Source organism: Ziziphus jujuba, chromosome 1 (genome assembly GCF_031755915.1).
Source record: "Ziziphus jujuba cultivar Dongzao chromosome 1, ASM3175591v1".
NCBI classification, from domain to species: Eukaryota; Viridiplantae; Streptophyta; class Magnoliopsida; order Rosales; family Rhamnaceae; genus Ziziphus; species Ziziphus jujuba.
This window is the reverse complement of record NC_083379.1, coordinates 11,746,716-11,766,852: the sequence shown is the minus strand read 5'-3', so window position 1 is coordinate 11,766,852 and position 20,137 is coordinate 11,746,716. Positions and strand designations below refer to the sequence as shown.

At 35.3% G+C, this 20,137-nt stretch overlaps 5 protein-coding genes and 1 non-coding gene across 11 annotated transcripts; 2 read left to right on the top strand and 4 right to left on the bottom strand.

Moving 5' to 3' along the window:
* Positions 1–992: 992 nt before the first annotated feature.
* LOC107417186 (photosystem I reaction center subunit V, chloroplastic) lies at positions 993–1,877 on the bottom strand. Its single transcript, XM_016025780.4, has one exon. The coding sequence runs from the start codon at positions 1,742–1,744 to the stop codon at positions 1,253–1,255; it is 492 nt and encodes a 163-aa protein (XP_015881266.1). The 5' UTR covers positions 1,745–1,877; the 3' UTR covers positions 993–1,252.
* Positions 1,878–2,075: 198 nt separating this feature from the next.
* Positions 2,076–2,147, top strand: TRNAW-CCA (transfer RNA tryptophan (anticodon CCA)). The gene has a single exon. It is a non-coding gene; the product is annotated as a tRNA-Trp (tRNA).
* Positions 2,148–2,330: 183 nt separating this feature from the next.
* LOC107417437 (actin-related protein 8) lies at positions 2,331–7,440 on the top strand. Of its 3 annotated transcripts, none has more exons than XM_016026062.4 (12): positions 2,335–2,829; positions 2,907–2,992; positions 3,377–3,447; positions 3,674–3,741; positions 3,898–3,959; positions 4,270–4,367; positions 4,577–4,658; positions 5,075–5,217; positions 5,465–5,610; positions 6,389–6,522; positions 6,694–6,812; positions 7,056–7,440. In XM_016026062.4, exons 1-12 carry the CDS (start codon positions 2,477–2,479, stop codon positions 7,131–7,133), a joined length of 1,440 nt encoding a protein of 479 aa, XP_015881548.1. In that variant the 5' UTR covers positions 2,335–2,476; the 3' UTR covers positions 7,134–7,440. The 3 variants fall into 3 exon arrangements, with proteins under 3 accessions (XP_048330780.1, XP_015881548.1, XP_015881541.1); XM_016026055.4 differs by having other exon boundaries at positions 3,895–3,959; XM_048474823.2 differs by lacking the exon at positions 7,056–7,440 and having other exon boundaries at positions 2,331–2,829; positions 3,895–3,959; positions 6,698–6,782.
* On the bottom strand, positions 7,290–9,295 carry LOC107417421 (pentatricopeptide repeat-containing protein At3g62890). Of its 3 annotated transcripts, none has more exons than XM_016026040.4 (2): positions 8,872–9,295; positions 7,290–8,778 (listed from the first exon to the last, which is right to left on the bottom strand). In XM_016026040.4, exons 1-2 carry the CDS (start codon positions 9,155–9,157, stop codon positions 7,562–7,564), a joined length of 1,503 nt encoding a protein of 500 aa, XP_015881526.2. In that variant the 5' UTR covers positions 9,158–9,295; the 3' UTR covers positions 7,290–7,561. The 3 variants fall into 3 exon arrangements, with proteins under 3 accessions (XP_015881526.2, XP_060672598.1, XP_024922893.2); XM_060816615.1 differs by having other exon boundaries at positions 7,290–8,761; positions 8,872–9,005; XM_025067125.3 differs by having other exon boundaries at positions 7,290–9,295.
* Positions 9,296–9,374: 79 nt separating this feature from the next.
* LOC107417454 (GPI-anchored protein LLG1) lies at positions 9,375–11,599 on the bottom strand. Its single transcript, XM_016026071.4, has 3 exons — positions 11,211–11,599; positions 11,019–11,075; positions 9,375–9,987 (listed from the first exon to the last, which is right to left on the bottom strand). The coding sequence occupies exons 1-3, from the start codon at positions 11,308–11,310 to the stop codon at positions 9,626–9,628; spliced, it is 519 nt and encodes a 172-aa protein (XP_015881557.1). The 5' UTR covers positions 11,311–11,599; the 3' UTR covers positions 9,375–9,625.
* Positions 11,600–12,747: 1,148 nt separating this feature from the next.
* Positions 12,748–18,486, bottom strand: LOC107417560 (phosphatidylinositol/phosphatidylcholine transfer protein SFH13). 2 transcript variants are annotated; one of them, XM_016026178.4, is made up of 15 exons: positions 18,143–18,486; positions 17,062–17,172; positions 16,512–16,815; positions 16,276–16,375; positions 15,736–16,002; positions 15,334–15,411; positions 15,147–15,251; positions 14,990–15,039; positions 14,821–14,920; positions 14,595–14,693; positions 14,396–14,509; positions 14,157–14,316; positions 13,597–13,982; positions 13,432–13,506; positions 12,748–13,033 (listed from the first exon to the last, which is right to left on the bottom strand). In XM_016026178.4, exons 2-15 carry the CDS (start codon positions 17,066–17,068, stop codon positions 13,016–13,018), a joined length of 1,863 nt encoding a protein of 620 aa, XP_015881664.3. In that variant the 5' UTR covers positions 17,069–17,172; positions 18,143–18,486; the 3' UTR covers positions 12,748–13,015. The 2 variants fall into 2 exon arrangements, with proteins under 2 accessions (XP_015881664.3, XP_015881657.3); XM_016026171.4 differs by having other exon boundaries at positions 12,748–13,036; positions 18,143–18,484.
* Between the last annotated feature and the right edge of the window lie 1,651 nt (positions 18,487–20,137).

Below are 20,137 nucleotides of genomic sequence, written 5' to 3'. Positions count from 1 at the left end.
ACATAGATTCATAGTATACTTACATACAATAATATAAGATAGATTTTTGCTTGTTGGAAAAATATTTGGACTAAAATATACATGTGAAACGTACTTCTTACCCTATAAGGTGGAAAAAGGTGTACTACATGCCTTATTCACATCCACTTGTGAAGCCCTTTTACAAAAAAAGACACATGCACTTGTGAAACCCATATATTACATGTGAATAAAGCCTATTGTAATTCATTCACCCCAAAAAAAAAAAAAAAGAACCAATGGTAATTCCATCCCACTGAAATATTTTTTTCAGCTAGCCTCACAAATGTAAGGCATAATTTTTTTGTTCTTTTTTTTAAGGTAATGTTCTGGAAGGAATTAAGAAGGCATAATAAGTCAATCTGATAAGTTTACACAAACTATGGGAGGTGGAGAAATTAAAGTATTTCTTGTATAGATTATTTTTATGCCTAAACAACGCCACTCTCACAAAGAAATATCTTTCATTTTTTATGTTCAAAATTCCGATTGTAAATTCTGCATATTGAAGCGGACATTTTTCTTTCATAAAACATAGCGTACAAGCTAATTTAAAAAACCCGATTTAATAACATAGTGTACAAGCTAATTTTAAAAAACCCATTTAACTAGGAAATGGCCATCAATGATGGGCAATAATTTAGATATTATATTTAGTAAAATAATCTGGCTATATACAATTGATATATTTTACATGGAATTTGGGAGACCAAGTTTTATGGACAATAACTTTTCATATACATATATTGGATCAAGCATAATTTGATTTAGTTATAGGTTGAACATTTAGATAAATCCATTATAACAAGCAAATGCTCAGCATTATAAGAACATATACATAACAGGACGAATTAACAGATAAGAACCAAAGCTAAAAACTTGTCCTTCAAATCTACGAGAAGCAATATTATTGGCATGGAAGTGTGCCGTAAAAAATGCGTGTGTGCGTGTGTGTGTGTGTATATTCAACTCCATCATGGAAATGATCTAAATTAAACTTTAGTTTTCCAATCCACACAAAGAAAGTAGAATGATGTAAGAAACAAGTAGAGAGAGAGAGAGAGAGAGAGAGAGAGAGAGAGAGAGAGATTAAGAAGAAAATTAACCGCGTCTAAATTAAAGAAACAACAAAACTAAGGCTATACAAATTACAACAACATAGAAAATGCAGAAGAAGAAGAAGAAGAAGAAGAAGATCTAAGATGATGATGATGATGCAGGGGATGGATAACAATCAGCCAAAGAATTTGGGATCGTAGCCATTGCTAGAGGTTGCCAAGATGTAGTAAGCAACAATATGACCAATAGAACCCCAAGCAAGAACATCAACAATGTTGAAACCAACAGGGTCATTGGATTTCAGAAGGCTCACGTACTCTTTAGCTCTGGTATCCCCTGCCTCGAAGTGGGTTACACCATTCTGCTCCGGCAAACCCTGTTTGGCCACGTTTTCTCTCTGGAAGCTGAAGAATACGAACCTACCAAGGAAGAGTGACAGACCAGTGCTGAGGCTGATGACTAGAGATGGGTTGAGCTCTGCTTTCACTACAACACTGCTAGTCCTACTCCTGGAAGCTGTGAAGTTGTTGAGGCTCAACCTGGTGTTTGGCTTGGTGATGAGTGGCTTGAGACCCTGGAAGGTTATGTTTGAGGGTGAGATGGTGTTGTTGTTCTTTTGGATTGTGGCTGGTGTGAATAACAAGGTTGAGGAAGCTGAGGCTGCCATTGTTGTTGCTGCTTGTACAAAATCTAGCTGGCTACCTCAAAGGGTCTAAAAGAGAATTAGATTGGTATTCTCTCTATGTGTTTGTGTTGAGTTTGGATAATTAAAGATCAAACTTTAAAGATGGTAATGGATGAGATTGTGTACCATGTGAAACAGAAAAGATTGTGAGGATGGGAAATGAGCCTTAGAGATTTTGGGTGGTGACTGGGCATTTTTTTATTGGTTCCTTATGGATCAGAGATTTTCGGATCTCTTATTTTGGTTTTGTTTGAAAATATTGAAATTTTTTAATTTTAGATTTATATCTAAAATGAGGTTGAATTTGCAAACCGGATCCGTGGCGCAATGGTAGCGCGTCTGACTCCAGATCAGAAGGTTGCGTGTTCGATTCACGTCGGGTTCAATTTCCCGAAACAATTTTATTTTCACCCAATATGGGCCTGGGCCGCGGGCCCATTATGTGAAATCCCATATGAACCAACCACGACGCCGTTTATGTGGCTATTGATCTATACACGTGTTGGTGCCGGTGAAACATCCCACGTCAGCTTTCATTTCCCTCTCCTCTTGAAAAGTCCGCCCTCTTACTAACCTTCTGTTTGACTCCCGGGAAATCATTTTCTCTTTTTGGGGGTTAGGAAGATTCTCCGATAATACTATTTAAAAAAATACTGAACTATATATATGCGTAATCAAAAATTTCACTGATTTATAGAATTTTTTTTGGGGGGCATGGCTACGTTGTTGTTGAAGAAAGTTTGGGAATCGGTTTCCAACCGTTCTTCGATTTCCAACTCCAATTCACAGCGACGGCATCGTTCTTCCCACGACGACTCGTCGTCTTCGTCGTTTTCGTCGTCTATAGGGGCATTCGATCAAATACCGTCTGATATATTGATGCAAATACTGAGATTGCTTGGTCCAAAGGAAGCTGCGAAGATGAGCGTCGTCTGCAAGTTATGGAAGTCTCTCGTTTCCGATGATCGGCTCTGGATTTTCTTCCTCCAGAATCGGCAGGACCAGCACGATTCGTTCGACTCCATTATCTTCGCTGAAACCTATTTGAGATCCGGTGCCCCACTTCAGTAAGTCCTCGCTAGAAAACAATTTTTTTTTTTTTTAATTGCAAAATTTTCACTGATGAAAAATACTGTGATTGCAGAGCATTGTCTGGTCAGCTCACAGAGTTTTCGATGATGGGTATTTATGGTCAGCGTATGCTAGTTCCGGGTTCTGTCATTATTGATGGTGAGAATTTTTAACATCCTCATTTATGTGCAACTTATTGTGGCTGAGTAAAGTTTTGATTTTTTTTCTTTCCAAGTCATTTCTTTTAATTCAAGAAATGATGATTTGCTCTCTCTCTCTCTCTCTCTCTCTCTCTTTTAATTTTTGAAAATTAGTAGCAGAAACCCATCAAAATTTAACATTCAAGGAGAGAATTTAGTGAGTGATAGCATGCTGCCACCAGGAAATATATATAATATATATATATATATATATATATTTCTGATGTATTGTACTACCCCCTTTAATCTTATCAATCAATTTAATCGTTTTGATAGTAACCATTGCAACTTTCATACATGATGTATATATGCATTCTCATTCTCTCACCGTCTTCTTGGGAAGGTGGCTCTGGCTATTGCAAATTTGGCTGGAGCAAATATGCTTGTCCATCTGGGAGGTCAGCAACTTTTTTGGTGAGGTTTTTTTTTAATTACCAGTTTATGAAATCTTTCGTAGACGAATTTCTACTTATGGGTGTGATCTCAACTTTGCAACTTGCTTGTATGATGTGTTTCCAGCTCTTTCTTTTTTCTTCTTCTTCTTGTTTTTTTTTTTTTTTTTTTTTTTTTTTTGGTATTTTTTTCCCACATAAATTGGATTCTTCCTTATATGTGTTATCTGAAATTATGTGATTTGCAGGAATTTGGTAACATCGAGTCTCCAATGTACTCTAGACTTAGGCAGTTTTTTGCAACTATTTACAGCAGGTCTGTCTTTGTATTTCTTTGATTTCCGTTAAATATTAGATTGGAAGTATATGAATACTGAACTGAGTACTTGCATTAATTACCATAATCCATGTCACTGCAGCCCTGAATCTTGGCTTCAGTTATATTTGAATTGTTGATTGTATTTCTTAGCAGGATGCAGGTGAAACCGTCTTCTCAGCCAGTGGTTTTGTCAATACCGATCTGCCATTATGATGGTAAGCTTCTATCTAAGCGCTTCCATCCAGAGTTTGTTCACCACCATTGTCTAATTGATGTTTTGGGGGGGAAAAAAAAAATTGAAACTTTGTCTCACTGTTGAAGGACCGACCACCTTCTATTCTGAGATTCCTTTCTTTCTCACAAGAACTTCTACTAACCTTTTAATCAAACATGGTTATGTCAACCTTTTAATCAAACGTGGTTATGTCAAAATTTAGGTTTTCTACCATTTAGTAAATGTAGCTCTGTCTGCATGCTTCTTTCATTGTGTGTACTTTTATCAGTTGCTCTATGTATTTTTATCAGATACCGAAGCTGCCAAAGCATCAAGACGTCAGCTCAAAGAAGCCATATATACAACCCTCTTCGACATGAATGTTCCTGCTGTTTGTGCAATTAATCAGGTAACACCCCTTCTGTCTCCCTCAACCAAACACCCCTCATCGTATCCTAATGATTAACATTCTTTCAAAACATAATATAAATCAAAAAATTTGATGAATTGGTTTCAACAAAATATCTTCTTGCGGGGTCTGTTTATCATTGAATTTCACTCATTCTTCCTGATTCCAATTGAACTTATGCATTATTCTTTTTTGTTTTGAAACTCTAGGCAATTTTAGCTTTGTATGCAGCCAGAAGAACTTCAGGAATTGTTGTAAATATTGGGTTTCAGGTCACATCTATTGTCCCAAGTAAGCTGTTCTATCTCCAAATTTTGATTCATCTCTGTATTTTGTTAGAAACTAATAGGGAATTAAAATGTTGGAGTCAAGTGTCAACTTACATTTGGTGCTTACTTGGGAGGTACTCACAGTTTTACACTTACAATATTGTATAATTTCCCCAGTCAAATTGATTCACAATCTTCTTATCTTTCCAACTAATTATTGCCTGTCAATCTGGTTACCTCTCACTGCATGTGACATGTTAGCTCGAAGTCAAGTCATGCTTGATGCAAATTCTCTTTCATTTTCATTGGTTGAACTTTTTGGTCATGATAGTTTCTTCTTTCCCCTGTTTCTGGTTATGTATGTGCTACTAGCTTCACTTTTTGGTTGCATGAGATTGGTTAGACTTTACATTCATACACGTATTGTTTTTATAATAGTTCTGAATGGTAAAGTAATGCGCAAGGTGGGCGTGGAAGTTGTGGGATTGGGAGCATTAAAACTTACCGGGTTTCTTAGAGAGTTGATGCAGAAGAACAATTTAAATTTTGAATCATTGTATACTGTTCGAACATTAAAAGAGGTACTACTGCTATCTGTTTGGCACTTTAGATTGTGGTTATTGAATAAATATCATCGCTTTATGGGACTAAGCTATTTTGTTTTAATCTTTTTAATTGGATATATCAGGGTTGATATGGACCAAAACAATGACAAATAAAATGACTACATATATTTATATTCTTCTGTTTAGTGACTGCTAAGCTCCAGACATAACACAAAGTCCTTGATTGAAGTTGACTTATTTTATGCCAACAATTGCCTTACAGAATCTTTGTTATGTTGCTGCTGATTATGAAGCTGAACTCTGTAAAGATACAAAAGCATCATTTAAATCAGGAGAAGGTTGGTTTACCCTTTCAAAGGAACGGTTTCAAACAGGAGAAATCTTATTCCAGCCACAAATTGCAGGAGTGTAAGTCCTGCACGTGATAGTTTACATACACCCTATAGAACTCACTCACTTCATTTCCTCCATTATTTTATGTTTAGAATTTCTGGAGTTCCAATGCAAAAAACATCTTTTTTACTTTTTTTTTCTTTTCTTTTTTTCTCTCCTCAATATCTCAATTGTTGTCAATATATCCTTAAATTACTGTTCATGCCCAATATACCGGCCAATTTACTGAGAATGAAGAACTTCTCAGAGAAAATATACTTGATATTTATAATCTGAATTGTAGCATGTTCATATCTCTTGAACTAGAGTTTATCTGAAATGTAGCTTTTGATTTCAAGTGACTTGCTTAAAGGTGTGTAACTATTCCAGTAAATGTACTTAACTAACTTTGTTAGGAATTTTTGGATAGATAACCTCCTCCTTAATCTGGCTAAATATTATATGTGCTGGAAACATCTAGAACAATTGGGTCCTGCTGTCTAGTGTTTGCAATATGTAATGGGAATCACGGAGTTGCTTGACTCCTTGAGTGAAGTCCATGTTTTCCCTTCAATAATAGCTCTTTTACTTGTTCACCTGGTAGTCTAATTTATATATGAAATGTATGAAGCATGAACATGGATGCTTGAAAACATTAATTCTTAAAAAATTTAGACTAAAGGATGGGATGGCTTAGATCTGCATTTCTTTTCTCTAGTGGAATACACTCTGGCTGAACAGTAAAATAAACATTGTTGGAATTATGGTTTCCATGGAAGGTTGGTTTCAAGTATTCTTGTACTTCTTGGCACAGGCGAGCAATGGGTTTGCCCCAGGCTGTAGCACTTTGTATGGATCATTGCCATGCAGCCGAATTAACCGGTGATGACACTTGGTTCAAGACTATTGTATTGTCAGGAGGAACTGCATGTTTACCAGGATTGGCAGGTACAATGAATTACTTGGAAGTGATTTGTTTTGCTTTTAATGACAAAGCCAAATGATGATATGAACATTTCCGCATCAAGTACTACAGAAACCATTTGAAATTGGTAAAATTAGATGGTTTGACTATTGAGTATGAGACTCTCAACTCTTTCTTGAACACTTCTGGTTCAGGCAGGTTAGAGAAGGAACTGCATGAACTTTGCTCACCATCTCTGTCCAGTGGCATTACAGTCGTTCCCCCTCCATATGGTACAGATACTGCATGGTTTGGGGCAAAGTTTATCAGCAATGTAAGCTCCATCTCTCTCTTAGCAAACATGTTTGGAAGTATAGAATTTCACATAGCATGCTATAATATGACATGTTAATTATAATATTCAGGACATAGAAAAATAGATAATTGGTTTGTGTATGAGATGAATGTTGATCAAAAAATTGACGACTGGCTTTTTGTCAAAAACTTGTGGAGTTACTAGTTTCAATATCTGTTTCATATTTCTATAATATGGTTTTACCTCATAATTTTCATACAGTTGAGCACCTTCCCTCGTAATTGGTGCATGACAAAGAAGCAGTTTCGGCGGAAATCCAGAGCGAATCTCATTTGGTGAATATCACAATTTGGCATTATTTAGAGCCCTTCCGTACTCGAGTTGTGTAAGAAGCTGGCGTTTCCGATAAAAGTTTAGGTCAACATTATAGACTTTCAACAAGTATGCGACACGAATCGTCCAGCTTGTAATGTCTATTTAAAAGAAAGAGTCAACTGAAATTTAATAGTTCCAAGTGTCATATAGTATTTGGGTATTTATTTTTTATTTTTTAAGTTGACTGTAAAAGAGTAATGGAAGAATAATTCGATGGTGTAGAATATGTGCTAATACATAATGATTACCAAAAGCTGAATTGCTGTTACCATGGAGGATTCCTCTAGGTGCTCTAAATTTTCAAACATCTTTTTTCTTCTCTTGCCTAGGCCTCACAGGCCAAATAGCTGGTATTTTTCTGTTTCCCAACATCAAGACGTGTGCGTCAAATTTCACTGTCTACCGATCTCTAATTGCCTGTTAATGGTTTCCAACATCCTGTGGATTTCACTTCCTCTTCTATGATCAACCTTCCCAGATACAAATTCTGTGATAACACAACCAACTTCGATGAAGCTCAAACCACGGGTTGTCCCCAAATCATTTTCTTTAATAAACTTCCTAATTCTAGTTGCATTTTCCTTCTCCCCTGCATAACTGAACATTTGCCCCGCAAGTTTATACCGGTCGCCAGACATTGGTTCAAGCTCTGCTAGATGCCTGAATGCGAGATTCCCTATCTTCTGGCCACTATAAGTCCGACAAGCACTAAGTATTGCACCCCAAATTATTGAATTGGGTTCTTCTGGCATTGCCAAGATGAATTCTTCTGCCTCTGCCAAATGTCCGGCACGTCCAAGGAGGTCGACCATGCATCCATAATGTTCAATAGATGGTGTGATCCCAAAATCATGCACCATTTGATAGAAGTAGCGATGCCCAAGTTCAACACATCCAGCATGCCGGCAAGCCGATAAAATGGCCACGAAGATGACTTCATTTGGTTGAATCCCTTGGGCAACCATCTCATCAAACAGTTCAAAACATTTACAGGCTTCACCATGCATTGCAAACCCAGAAATGATAGCTCCCCATGCAACTATGTCTCTGTGAGCCATTCTTCTAAAGGTTTTATAACTACATTTGATGCTGCCACACTTGGCATACATGTCTATGAGAGCAGTACCCAGCTTAACGGTAATCTTAGCGCCAATTTTATTGATATATGCATGTATCAATCTTCCTTGGTCTAGAGCTCCCATGTGGGCACAGGCAGACAATGAGCTCACAAATGTTGATTCATTTGGACAAACTTGGGAAACCATCATTTCTTGAAAAATAGTCAAGGCTTCTGCATAAAGACCATTCTTTGTATATCCTGTTATCATTGCACTCCAAGATGCAACATCTTTCGCTGCCATGTTATTGAAAACTGTTCGAGCTCTCTCAACAAATCCCTGACTAAGGTACCCCGAAATTATAGAATTGTTAGCGAGTGTGTTCTCTTGTGAGAATTCTGCAAGAACATGTTCTGCACAACTCAAGTTACCTGAATTCATGTACATGCTTATCAGTGAGCTGTTAATGTAAGTATCTGGTGGTGTTCCGGCTTTGAGTATCTGGCAGTGCACTTGTTTTCCTTCAGAGATTGCCTTCAATTGAGAACATGCTTTGAGGACAAAGGTATAGGTGTAATTATCTGGGTATAAACCATCTAGTAAGAATTGATTATACATGAGCAGGGAATGATAGGGATCCTTACCCAGTGTGAGGCCTCTGATGATGGTGTTGTAGGCGAACACATCAGGGCAAGGCGTTGCATTGAAAATTGACAAGTCATAGTCAAGGTGTGATAAGGTCGCATAGGACTCCAGGAGCCTCCCTGCGTTTGGAGGGCAGTGAAGGAGTCCCGAAACAACCAATTGGGCATGTACTTGTCTTATCTCCTGGAAGTTTTGGCACATTTGAAGCAAAACTAAGGTGGAGGTGGCTGGAATCCTATTCTTTGTGAATGGAGTTGGAAGAGAAGCAGGTGCTAGAGCAGCCATGCAAGGGACACCAATTTGCTCGAGTATTTGCCTCGTGGGTGTAATGTGACATATGCTGCTGAAGATTTTTGTTCTTGTCCCAACTTGTGAAAATCATTCACAGCCACACAAACACAACTCTAAGCAATAGAGGGATATAAAGATAATCCACATCTGGGGCCCCCATTGGATTATTTAAAATGACGAATTCCACATTCTAACGAGTAGAATGGAAAAAGAAAAAGAAAATAAGAATTATATTTATATTCCAGCAAAATATCTGTGACGGTAATGCACAATCCCACGCTCCAATGAAACAATTCTTTGGCCGCAAATGCACAAAGATAATTGATACATAATTAAATTCATTATACTTTATCACATTTACTTAACCCTAGCACAACCGTAGTAAAACAAGGCCACAAGCTCAATGAATGAAAAATTGTAATTCTCACATGGTTATATATAAGACAAAAGAATCTGGTATGTTCATAATAACTGGAACAACAAGGCTAGGACTCCAGATGCTACTAACTGTAATAGGAATGGATAACAAGTCTCACTCCCGCTTGTATCATTTGCAACTGATGTCGGTGGTGTTGCAGGGCAGGCAAGACCTTGCTTTCCTTCCCGGCACTCACTAGCGAAAAGGCCAGGTGGGTATTTTCCATAGAGGTTAATGTAGCTGAACATAGTTGAAGCACAGTCATTGGTTAAATCATTCAACAATTCAGCATAAGGACATGCAAATTCCTTGAATGCCGCACAACAACGATCAGCAGGGTAGTGCGGTCCTTTGCATTGGCTTGTGATGATAGTGTAGTTTTTGAACTCAAAGTTCTCGGAACAACCTGCAGATAACACACAAGGAATAATCCCCTTAGACTTGGACCATGCTTTCACAACGTCAAACATCCCAATCATTGAATAAAACTAAAAAGAAAACAACCTAAAAATGAGCTATAAACAAAAACATATTCTCGATCATCATCTGGTTAAATGGGCATTGCAATAATCTAAAGGAATTAAGATTTAAGCGTGAGATAAATTACAGCATAGTCAAAATGCACATAACCAACACAATTGCTTTGATTCATTTAACAAACCGGTCTGATACTTAACTGCGTTTCCTATCTGACATCTATTTGAATTTAACTGGCATCCCAATAATCTAAAGGGATTAAGAGTTAAGAGTGAGATAAAATACAGCATATTCAAAGTGCAAATAATCAACACAATCGCTTTGCTTCATTAAACAAACTGGTTAGATACTTTTAACTGCTTTTCCAATCTGACATCTATTTGGTGTAAACAGTTGCTCTAGGGACATTATTTTACCAAAAAAGGAATTATATAGAATATGAGCCAACTAAAGATCAAGTTTGTCTTTAAAGGGATCTTCTGCTACAAGATATCAGCTGAAAATTTGCAATTTACATGGAATTCTGGAAATAGAGTGCAATGAACTCTGATTTATCACCTTATATAGCCAAAGAACTAAATAATGACATGGTAGAAAGGTAAAATGGCTGATTGGCTTCGAAGCTCCACATAGCCCAATTCATGTAAAATCTGAGAGGCTTAGGATTCTTAGTCTGGTATAGAATAAAACATTTTCCATACAAAACCATACAAGAGATTTGATTTGCTTAAGAGAAAGTCTAATCCATCTAAGCTTATGGTGATTGATCCCATTTTGTTTTAATCAACAATAGCAATCAATGTACTTAAATCTTACAGGAAACAAGAATAGAGAGGAAAATGACAAAAGAAGCTTTGATTTTGTATCTTTAGGCAGCACCTCTTGTATTTAATGCATTTCAATCTAATAAAGAAAATGAAACAAATTTATTTGAGGTAAAGGGTTGAAGAAAAATGAAACCTTTCTTAGCCTGAAGGAGGTTCCGGCCGATAGAAGCCTGAGATTCAAAGATTCTATCTGTAAATTTATTTAAAAGAAAAAAAAAAAGACACAAGAAATACTTAGACCTTGTTCCAATCTAACACTAAAAACTCATTAAGAAAATAAAATAAAATAAAAAAAGAAAACTTTCAACTAAAAATAACAAGTTACCTGACATGAAAATGGAAGGAGAAGCAGAAGCAGTAAAAGCCATCAAAAGGAAAGAAGAAAGAATTGCAGAGTAGATGCAGAAGCTGTGATTTAACTCCATGATTTGCTGGGTTGCAGGGTTTCCAAAGTGAAAGAATGAGAGAGATCTCCCTTTATATGTTTACTCAAAAAACTCTTTTTCTCTACCTGCCGTCCCTATCTGTTGAAATCTAATTTTATTTCTGAAAGAAGATATAATAAAAAAGCTTAAAGCTTTTATTATCACCACGCTTACCCCACATACAATAGAGTTTATTATACAATAGAGCTGAATAAACAGACATATTTCGAAGCAGAAAATTTGGTAGATTTTTTTTTTTGTTTTTTTAATTTTATTTTTGGTGAAGACAAGTGAGTAGATGTAAATATATTTATTGTACGAATATTACACCAAAAAACCAAAAAAAAAAAAAAAAAAGAGTGATTACGTATTTCTTACAAATGGGTTACAGCTTGAATACGCGTAACCGCGTTATAAGCACTAAATCTTTGCTCAGTTTGTCAGCTTATCAACCAGTTTACTGCTTTTTAGACTTTAGGAAATCCGAAGAAAAATAAGTATATATAATTATTTCTTTTTTTGGTAAATAACTTAATAATATTATTTAGTAAAATAAAAAAAGCTCTGGCCATTTTTATTTTTATTTTATTTTTTGTGGGGGAGGGAGGAGAGAAGATTGGGAATGCAATCCATTGTTAAAAATGTTGGATAAGTAGTGTGAATATCATGATCAATGAAATCACCTAATGTTGCTTTATTTGATACTTGAGAATTGTATTCTGCATTTGCTTTAAAAAAAACAAAAAACAAAAACAAATGGTTAATTTACCGTCAATCATAAATCTCTTAAGACTATGACATTAATTTTTGTTTACTTTTTATATTGTCATTGATGGTTGTTTTGGAGTCCACGTTCCAGGAAGCAACCAAAATGTGCGTATCATCCCCTCCCTACCTAAGTAACGTGGTTTTAAGTTTTCATATATCCAACCAAAATCCTGCTGTCACACCCTAATAAAAAATTTAATTAATTATGGCCCACCATAATAGCTTAGCTCTTAGCTGTTCTTACATATTCTTTTTTTGTCTCTAAAAACTTCATCGAATGGATGGTCAGCTAGAGAAGGAGTTGATGGGAAAGAAGATGGACGGTTTTCAAAAAGCTATCCTCCACTAAATCAAATAATTTTCCTCCAATCAATCATGAAATTTTCTTGTCTTTCAAGTCCTAAATTCTTTTTTCTTTTCCATTTTTTCTTATTTTGATGGGAGTCTCAAAAAGTCAAAGTTTTTATTCTTATTTTGGGATGAAAGAATTCAGACTCAAAAATTCTTAGAAGAAGGAATGTGCCATTGGTTCCTCACCTAGTAACATAGGAAATTACAATATTCCAACTGTTAAGTAAGACAGCATCTAATTCATCTAGAGACAATATTGTACTCGGTAGAAAAGAATGCAAGTTGAAATTAACCATGCTGCAAAGCTAAACATGCTGCTGAAGTGAAAAGTATTCCATTTAACATTTTTTTTTCTCTACAGATTTTCAAGGCTATGTACGGTTACGGTCCATAAAACTTAACACACTTGGACTACTCGGTATTAGAGGAACATTTTATGAGCCAAAAACGAAAAAAGAAAAAAGAAAAATTTTTGATCTTCCTGTGTTCCTCCAAGTATCAGCAACTAGAAATGGTGGCCCCCAGAATCACATCTTCGGTTGAATGTACCTCCCTATATACCCGGTTGTTCCAGCTTTTTGTGTATTCAACAGCAGGGTCTTCGCTGCTGCATCAAGCATCCTCACAAAATGTCAGATTTTATCTCAACAAATATTTTACTCCATGTACAATAGACTCTTTATTTTGTTAACATCACAAATCTGTGTATCCTAACACTTGGCGACCTCCTTATTTTATTTTTTTCTTCTTTTTTTTTTTTTTTTTTTTTTTTTTGTTGTTGTTGTTGGGGGGGGGGGGACATTAAGAGAAAAATAGTTTGCTTTCCCAAAGAGGTCAGGCCCATATTTAGTTGTAAGCAAGAAGAAGTGTGACAACTAAACCGCATAGGGACTTCCATGGATCGAGCCTCATAATCTTCCATGGAAAGGCTCAATGATGTCCCGGATTTGAGATACAATTAAAATGAGCTTAACATGCTAAAATTTACATAAACCGACTTACTTGATATCCAGACTCCCGTAAATTCTCCAACAACTGAGCAATCTCAAGTTGTTTTACCACTGTAGCATGAACTACCTGTAAAAACGAGATTAAAGTGAAAGTATTATCATCAGCATAACTAGAATCCAACAATCAGATGACTAAACACAATCAAATAGACCATACTCTCTTTGTCTTCTCAAGGTCAAACTCAACAGACTTGATCCTTTCCAATGATTCCATGAGAATTTTATCCTTTTCCAAAGGAATTTTAGCAGGTTTATTGCTAATTTCCTCGAAAACTTTTTCCAATCTTTGAAGACGCTGTATGCATGGAAGGATGCAGTCTACTTCACTCACAGCTTCAGCTGTTGGTGAGTGGATGTTCAAGTTTTGTTCCTCTGAATGAGATGGGTAAATGTTATTCTGCCTTCTCCAAGATTCAATGCGTAGACTACGAAAAACTGCAAACAGTTTGACTAGAAGAGACATTAGCACTCTTGCCACACGACGAATATCCCGCTTTTCAAATTTTTCCTTAATTATGCTGAGCCATTGGCTAATTGAACCACCTGAAAATAGACATGAATTTAACAAATAAATTTAAAAGTTAGATTGCTAATTAATAGCTAAAACACAGCTACTCATAGTTAAACCTAATTGCCAAGTTCTATGAACATAAAAATACATGGATCTAGCATAATCTAGAAAATTGGTTGCCATAATAAAATTATACAAACAGATACCTTCTGGTGATATTGCATCGTGAGAAATATTCACCGGCCTATCTTTTATAATTGATTGATCCTGAAAATTATGCAGCTCTTGATCATTGCTAACAGCTTTCTCAACAATAGGAAAATGATCATCACAGCTAAAATAGGCATTTGGGTCTGTTGTCCCGACCTGCATAAAACAGAATATATGAAGAAGAAGAGCCAACCCAATCCAATTCACAGTACATATATACAACAATGTTACATACTTCCTCATGGACAGGCGCCAAGCGAGGAAATGCAAAACTCCTTTGTCCTAATGGAGAACAAGGATCATCAATATCGGACCCTGATTCTGCTGTTGACGTATCGCTGCTTCTTCCCTGGATGGTAAGCAAAAGATGCATACATGTTATATCTCTACGTAATGACACCGACACATCAAAACTTCTGATAGTGAGAACTTGCCTTCAGTGGACGTATCTGAATATATGAGTTAAATTTCTGCTGATCATCAGACACTCTAGTGATTTGCCTCACAAATGTTGCTTCAGCATTATGTACAAGCTACAAATGAGAGAACTTGGTTAATCGGAAGATCAGTTCCCAAATATTCAATTGTAACAATTTCATTATAAATGTATAGATCAACAAATAACATAAGCAAAATCACAAAACCAAAAAAAGTTCTTACTTTCATTACTTCAGGATCATTCCATGGACCCTTATTGGATCTAAGGCAACCTCCTTCACAAGGACATGTGCACGATCCACCCAGAAATTCTGGCAACTGACTGCAAGTAAAAGTAAGCAAGCAATTAGTATTATGAATAAAATTTTCAAAGAACATAAGGTAGATATACCTTGTGTCAATAACTTCAAGTAGTTTGTGAAGGGATTTTGGTTCCAGGACCTGCAATTTAAGAAAACGAATTCCCCAGTCAATACAGTAAGACAACATCCCACTGCAAAATAATAATAATAATAATAAAAAAACCACCAATATTGAATATCCCTTACATGTATCTTTGCAATTGTCTTAGCATCAAGAAATTTCTGTGCAGCAGGCCAAAGCATCTTCTTAAAAGCAGGACCAGCATTGACAATATACATATGATGTAGTGTCTGCGAATTCAGGTAGGAGAAAATTTTCAGGCTGCTACAACAGCAAAGCATAAAATAAACAATATTGGGATGAATCAGATACCTCAGGGTAGTAATTGTTGTCTATCTTGCTCATGGCTGCCAAGAGATTTGCAGCGGTTGGACTAAAATTTTTAATTCCCTATATTTCAAAGAACAAAAAAGGATGGTTTTAAAATTCTGCAAATATGCAGCTGTAATTAATGGCATATCAGACACAGATATGGGGAAAATCTATATTGAAATCATATCCAATTATAAAATTTCTTCATTAATAAATATTGATCTAGCAGATATTTAAGTACAGGAACTAAATGATCAAACTGGTAATTAAAACATGGTATAAAGTGACAAAGAAGTACTAATAATTCAAGTCATGCAGAGGAACCAACAGCAGAAAGCCACGACATTTTTGGCAATCAACCAACTTTGAACTAAGAAGCACTCCATCATAGAATTTACATACCAAGCCTTGCACATCCAATACTGTTGTTGTTGAACATATCTGTCTCTTTGCAGCAATTGTACAAGCAGGGAATTTCTCCTGTAAAGCCTTCTCAAACTCTTGGACATGATACTTTAAATATCTTTCTATTGAGGTTATTTGCATAAGCCTACTTGGATGAGCTTTCCCCAACCTTTCAATATAAACTGGCCTGCCTTCCTTGTCAACCCCGTGGTACCCTTGAGGGTAATACTGCAAGACTTCTTCCAGCTCTTCAAATTTGAAATCCTTTGTTGTGGTCAATTCCAAAATGGTATTAGAGATACATAAAAGAAAATTCAAACTTAGTTCTCATACAAGCTGAATTTGATCATTAGACAAGCACTAATATTCAAATGCCACTAGTGAAGTGGCTGAACATATTTAGTTTCTATCATAATCAATCCATTGCTGTCTTTACATCTGTAATAAGAGACCACAAGCATCATTTTTCACAACAGCACTGAAGGTTTAGCCTGTCAATCTATGCATACAGTTAGCAGCAAAAGCTGACATTATTACCTCCAGAATGGTGTCTGTTCCGAACTCTTTTCTCCAATTAAGCATTTCTTCCCACATCTGGATTGTTTTTTCAATGCTAAAATCCCTAGCTTTCAAAAATCTACAAAATAAAGAGTAGAAATAAGTGATTGCAGCAAAGTACATATTCAGTGGCCAACAGGAGAAAGGATAAGAAAGAATAATTAAAGAAGCCACTTTGTCCATGAATTATAATATACCATGAAGATCTGACTGACCTTAACAAAGTATGGTAGTCATCATGCCTAGGCGGCAACAAATCCCTGTCGAGAAGTGCCTGCCGAAATTCTAGAACAGCACTCTCCTCTTTTGCATCCCGTACATCTTCTATGGAAACTGGAGGAACCCTGTAGTCAATTTTTCTTTTTCCTCTCTTTTTAAGAGAATGAGTGAACTTATTAGAAGCACTGATTGCCTTCTTCTTGAGATTGCCAATCTTTGAACGCCTTCTCTCATCTTCTGAATTCTCAAAATCCGATCTTCTTTCTCTAATTTCATCATGACCACTCAATCCGTCTAGGCCTTCAAGTAACAGATAAAGATAAGCATAAAAATAACAAACACATCACTTTTCCTTTCTCTCTTTCTGTCTCTCAATCTACATGCAATGCCTAAGGATAACTATGTAGCAGGTCAATATTTAACCATGAGTCCTATACTAAAGAAAATACATTTTTAAAAAATAGCATTAGCTGTATTCCAAAAAACAAACATAAAATGCTTTCCAATATTAAGTGTTTTTTGGTCTTCACCAACCAGCAAACATACCTGACATTTCAAATCCAGCTCAAAAAGAAAGAGTTTGACTCTGTTGCTCCTAATCTTCAGAGGAAGAGAACAAATCCACAGCAAACTCTTGCACATACATGTTTCTATATGCTGTCACAAGAATCAGAAGTAGTAATTAAGCATTCAACCATACACATAATTAGAAAATACACCAAGGTTGCCTTTGCTTAAAATGAGGATGGCAGAGCATGAAAAAGGAAGCATCTTTCACGAGTTTTAGTACTTTCCCTCAAGTGAATAGACGAAATTTACCAACTTTTTTTTTTTACTATTAAAAAAACACAAACTACATCACCACAAAGGCCTCTCTTTCCTTTACAGCCTCTTCCCACTAGATTGGTTTCCTCCAAATCCGCAGGAAAACTACAAACTTTAAGAAGGCAAGGATTTTTACTATTCCTCATCACTTTCAGGTTAAGAAAATAAACAGAGATCCAGTAAACTTTTCCAAATATTGGAAATATATACACAAATGGATCTTAAAAAAAATAAAAATAAAAAATAGTTTTTTAATGGTGAGGGCATCAAAGTTGCCACCTTTCATGCGTTTTAGTATGTTATTGTCAAGAATCCCAAGTAAAATCCATTAAGATTGAAAACCATTCAATTTAATCCAATTCAACTCAAGTGAAAGAGCAATATATTAGAGAAAAAAAAATTATAAAATAAAATAAAAAAGGAAACCCCATTAAGAAAACCCCAAAATAAGCAAAAACAAAGAAAGCCACTCCATAATAGTAGATGATAATAAAAAAGGAAAGCTCCGAAACTGTTCGAAGAGAGTGAAAGCATTAAGAAACATCAATAAATTAATGTTAATAATCCATCAAAGGGTGTCACATTTATACCCTCCTAAATACGAAAGCTCATTAAATCTGAAAACAATGACGTTAAATAGCGTTCTGGATCTCGCATTAAACTCGATGGCCAAAAAACAAAAAAATACAAAAAAATATCCCCAAAAAAAAAAAAAAAAAGGTGAACCCGGAACAACATTAATAAAAATAAAAACTTTACCAATAATTTTAAATTGGGATAGGAAATTAGCAATGTGGGTTACCTTAGGAAGAAAAACCCAAGAACGAGAGGTAGTAGATCAGAAAGTGAAGAAAATTTGGCAGTTGGAATCATCAGCAGGAATTAGCACAGAGAAATAGTGTGTGAAGACAACGATATATTAAATAAATATAATTAATTTAATAAAATTAATTAATGCAAAATAAGTGAAAAAAAAAAATAAAAAAATGGGAAGAAAGCTCCAACAGCTGACAAACAGAGAGACTTGGAGAAGGAAAAGAGGAAACTCTGGAGCTTGAGCTTGAGCTGTGGCCTTGTCGAGGTTGGCTTGGGTTTGGGTTTGGGGAGCGTGTAATTTTATATTTTTATTTATTTATTTTTAATATTTTGTATCTTTATATTAATTTTAAGTTATGAAAAAAAAATATTTAATCAGTTTTTAGTTTGTGAAGGTTCCAGTTGCATCGCCAACAGTGCCTGTGGTTGGGTTGCTTTTGGTTTGGGTTTGCTTATTTTGCTTTATTATTTTATTATATTATTATATTTTTTATTTTTTATTAATATTATTTTAATTACTTAGTTGTAGTAGTCAACTCATCCTCTGTCGGTTTAGTGTGGTCTCTCTCCTAAGATTTGCATGCGTGTCGTTTTATAATTGTTTTTCTTTTTTATTTTCATTTTTATTTTTTTTTAATATTAAAAGTTTGGTGATTTGGAGCCACGCACTCGCCCCAGTCTCTCTCTCTCTCTCTCTCTCTCTTCTCTCTCTCACTTACTATAATATAAAAATATTAATATTCTCTCATTCATCCTAACTTCTATTAAAGCTTGCCTCACTAAGGAATGGGATGTAAACCAAAAATTTCATATGCAATGCTAATTTACTATGTTATATTTAAAAATACTTACATTTTATAAAAATAAAAATTAAAAGTAAAATGCTTATGTAAATGCATGAATATATTAGCAAAAAAAAAAAAAAGTAACAGGGAAAAAATTATTAGTATTCACACCACTAATGAATATAGTTTCTATTTTTTGTTGTTATTATTGGTAAGAAGTCCACACCAGGATCAACTTTGGATTGGGGTAGTCAATTAGAGGGACTATTGCCATCTAAACCACCCTAAGGGCCTAGTAATGGATATAGTTGAAATATAGGCAAATCTCATACAAGATTCTTCTATGACAATTGATTTTTTCAATAACGATAAAGTCATCAAATTTATCAATTAAATTTAAAACATAGAATAATATAATATTATCTTATTAATTTGTTAACCAAATTAAATTTCATGTGCTATTTGGAAAACAAAGCATTAATATGATCACTTTCTCACTTAAATTTGCCTTCTCCATTATAACCTTAATCAGCATCAAAAGTGACAGATATGATGGTGGTGATGATGATGGAGATCGATCAGATGGATTGGAAAAATGGAGTTAGGGTGGGGCCCACCAAACCAAAAAAAAAAACCACACACCACCACAGGCACAGCAGTCATCCAATTCTTGCATATACATCATTTGCATGCCATTCATTGATGATTGATGAGGACAATGTGTAAATATGTGGTGATCCTTTTTCCCCCACATTAATTTTCACAAGGGTTTTGTGCATGTCTCTCCCAACTTTCACACCTACAAAAACCAACTACTTTTCCATCCAAATTTTCACTCCCAAAAACACATACATTTATTGATGTCATGTCAATCTTAACTACTTTCCCCCCAAAAACAAAGTTGCATGCTCTTTAATTACCACTCAGTCTCTGTTTTTACTTTTGTTTTTTTGCTTGTTTCTTTTGCTGTCTATAGTTGTCAGACTATATTTTTTTTCAAAACAAAAAACAGAAAAAAGGGTAACAATATATGTGCTCTTTGATAGGGAATTAAAAAAAAAAAAAATGTAAAAAAAGAACAAGATTTTCTTAACTGAGATTCTGATAATGATCTTTCCCTTTTTTCATTTGCTCATTATGTTTTCATGCATGCCTTGCGTGCTTGCATGGTTTTATTAAATTAAATTACTTGCAAA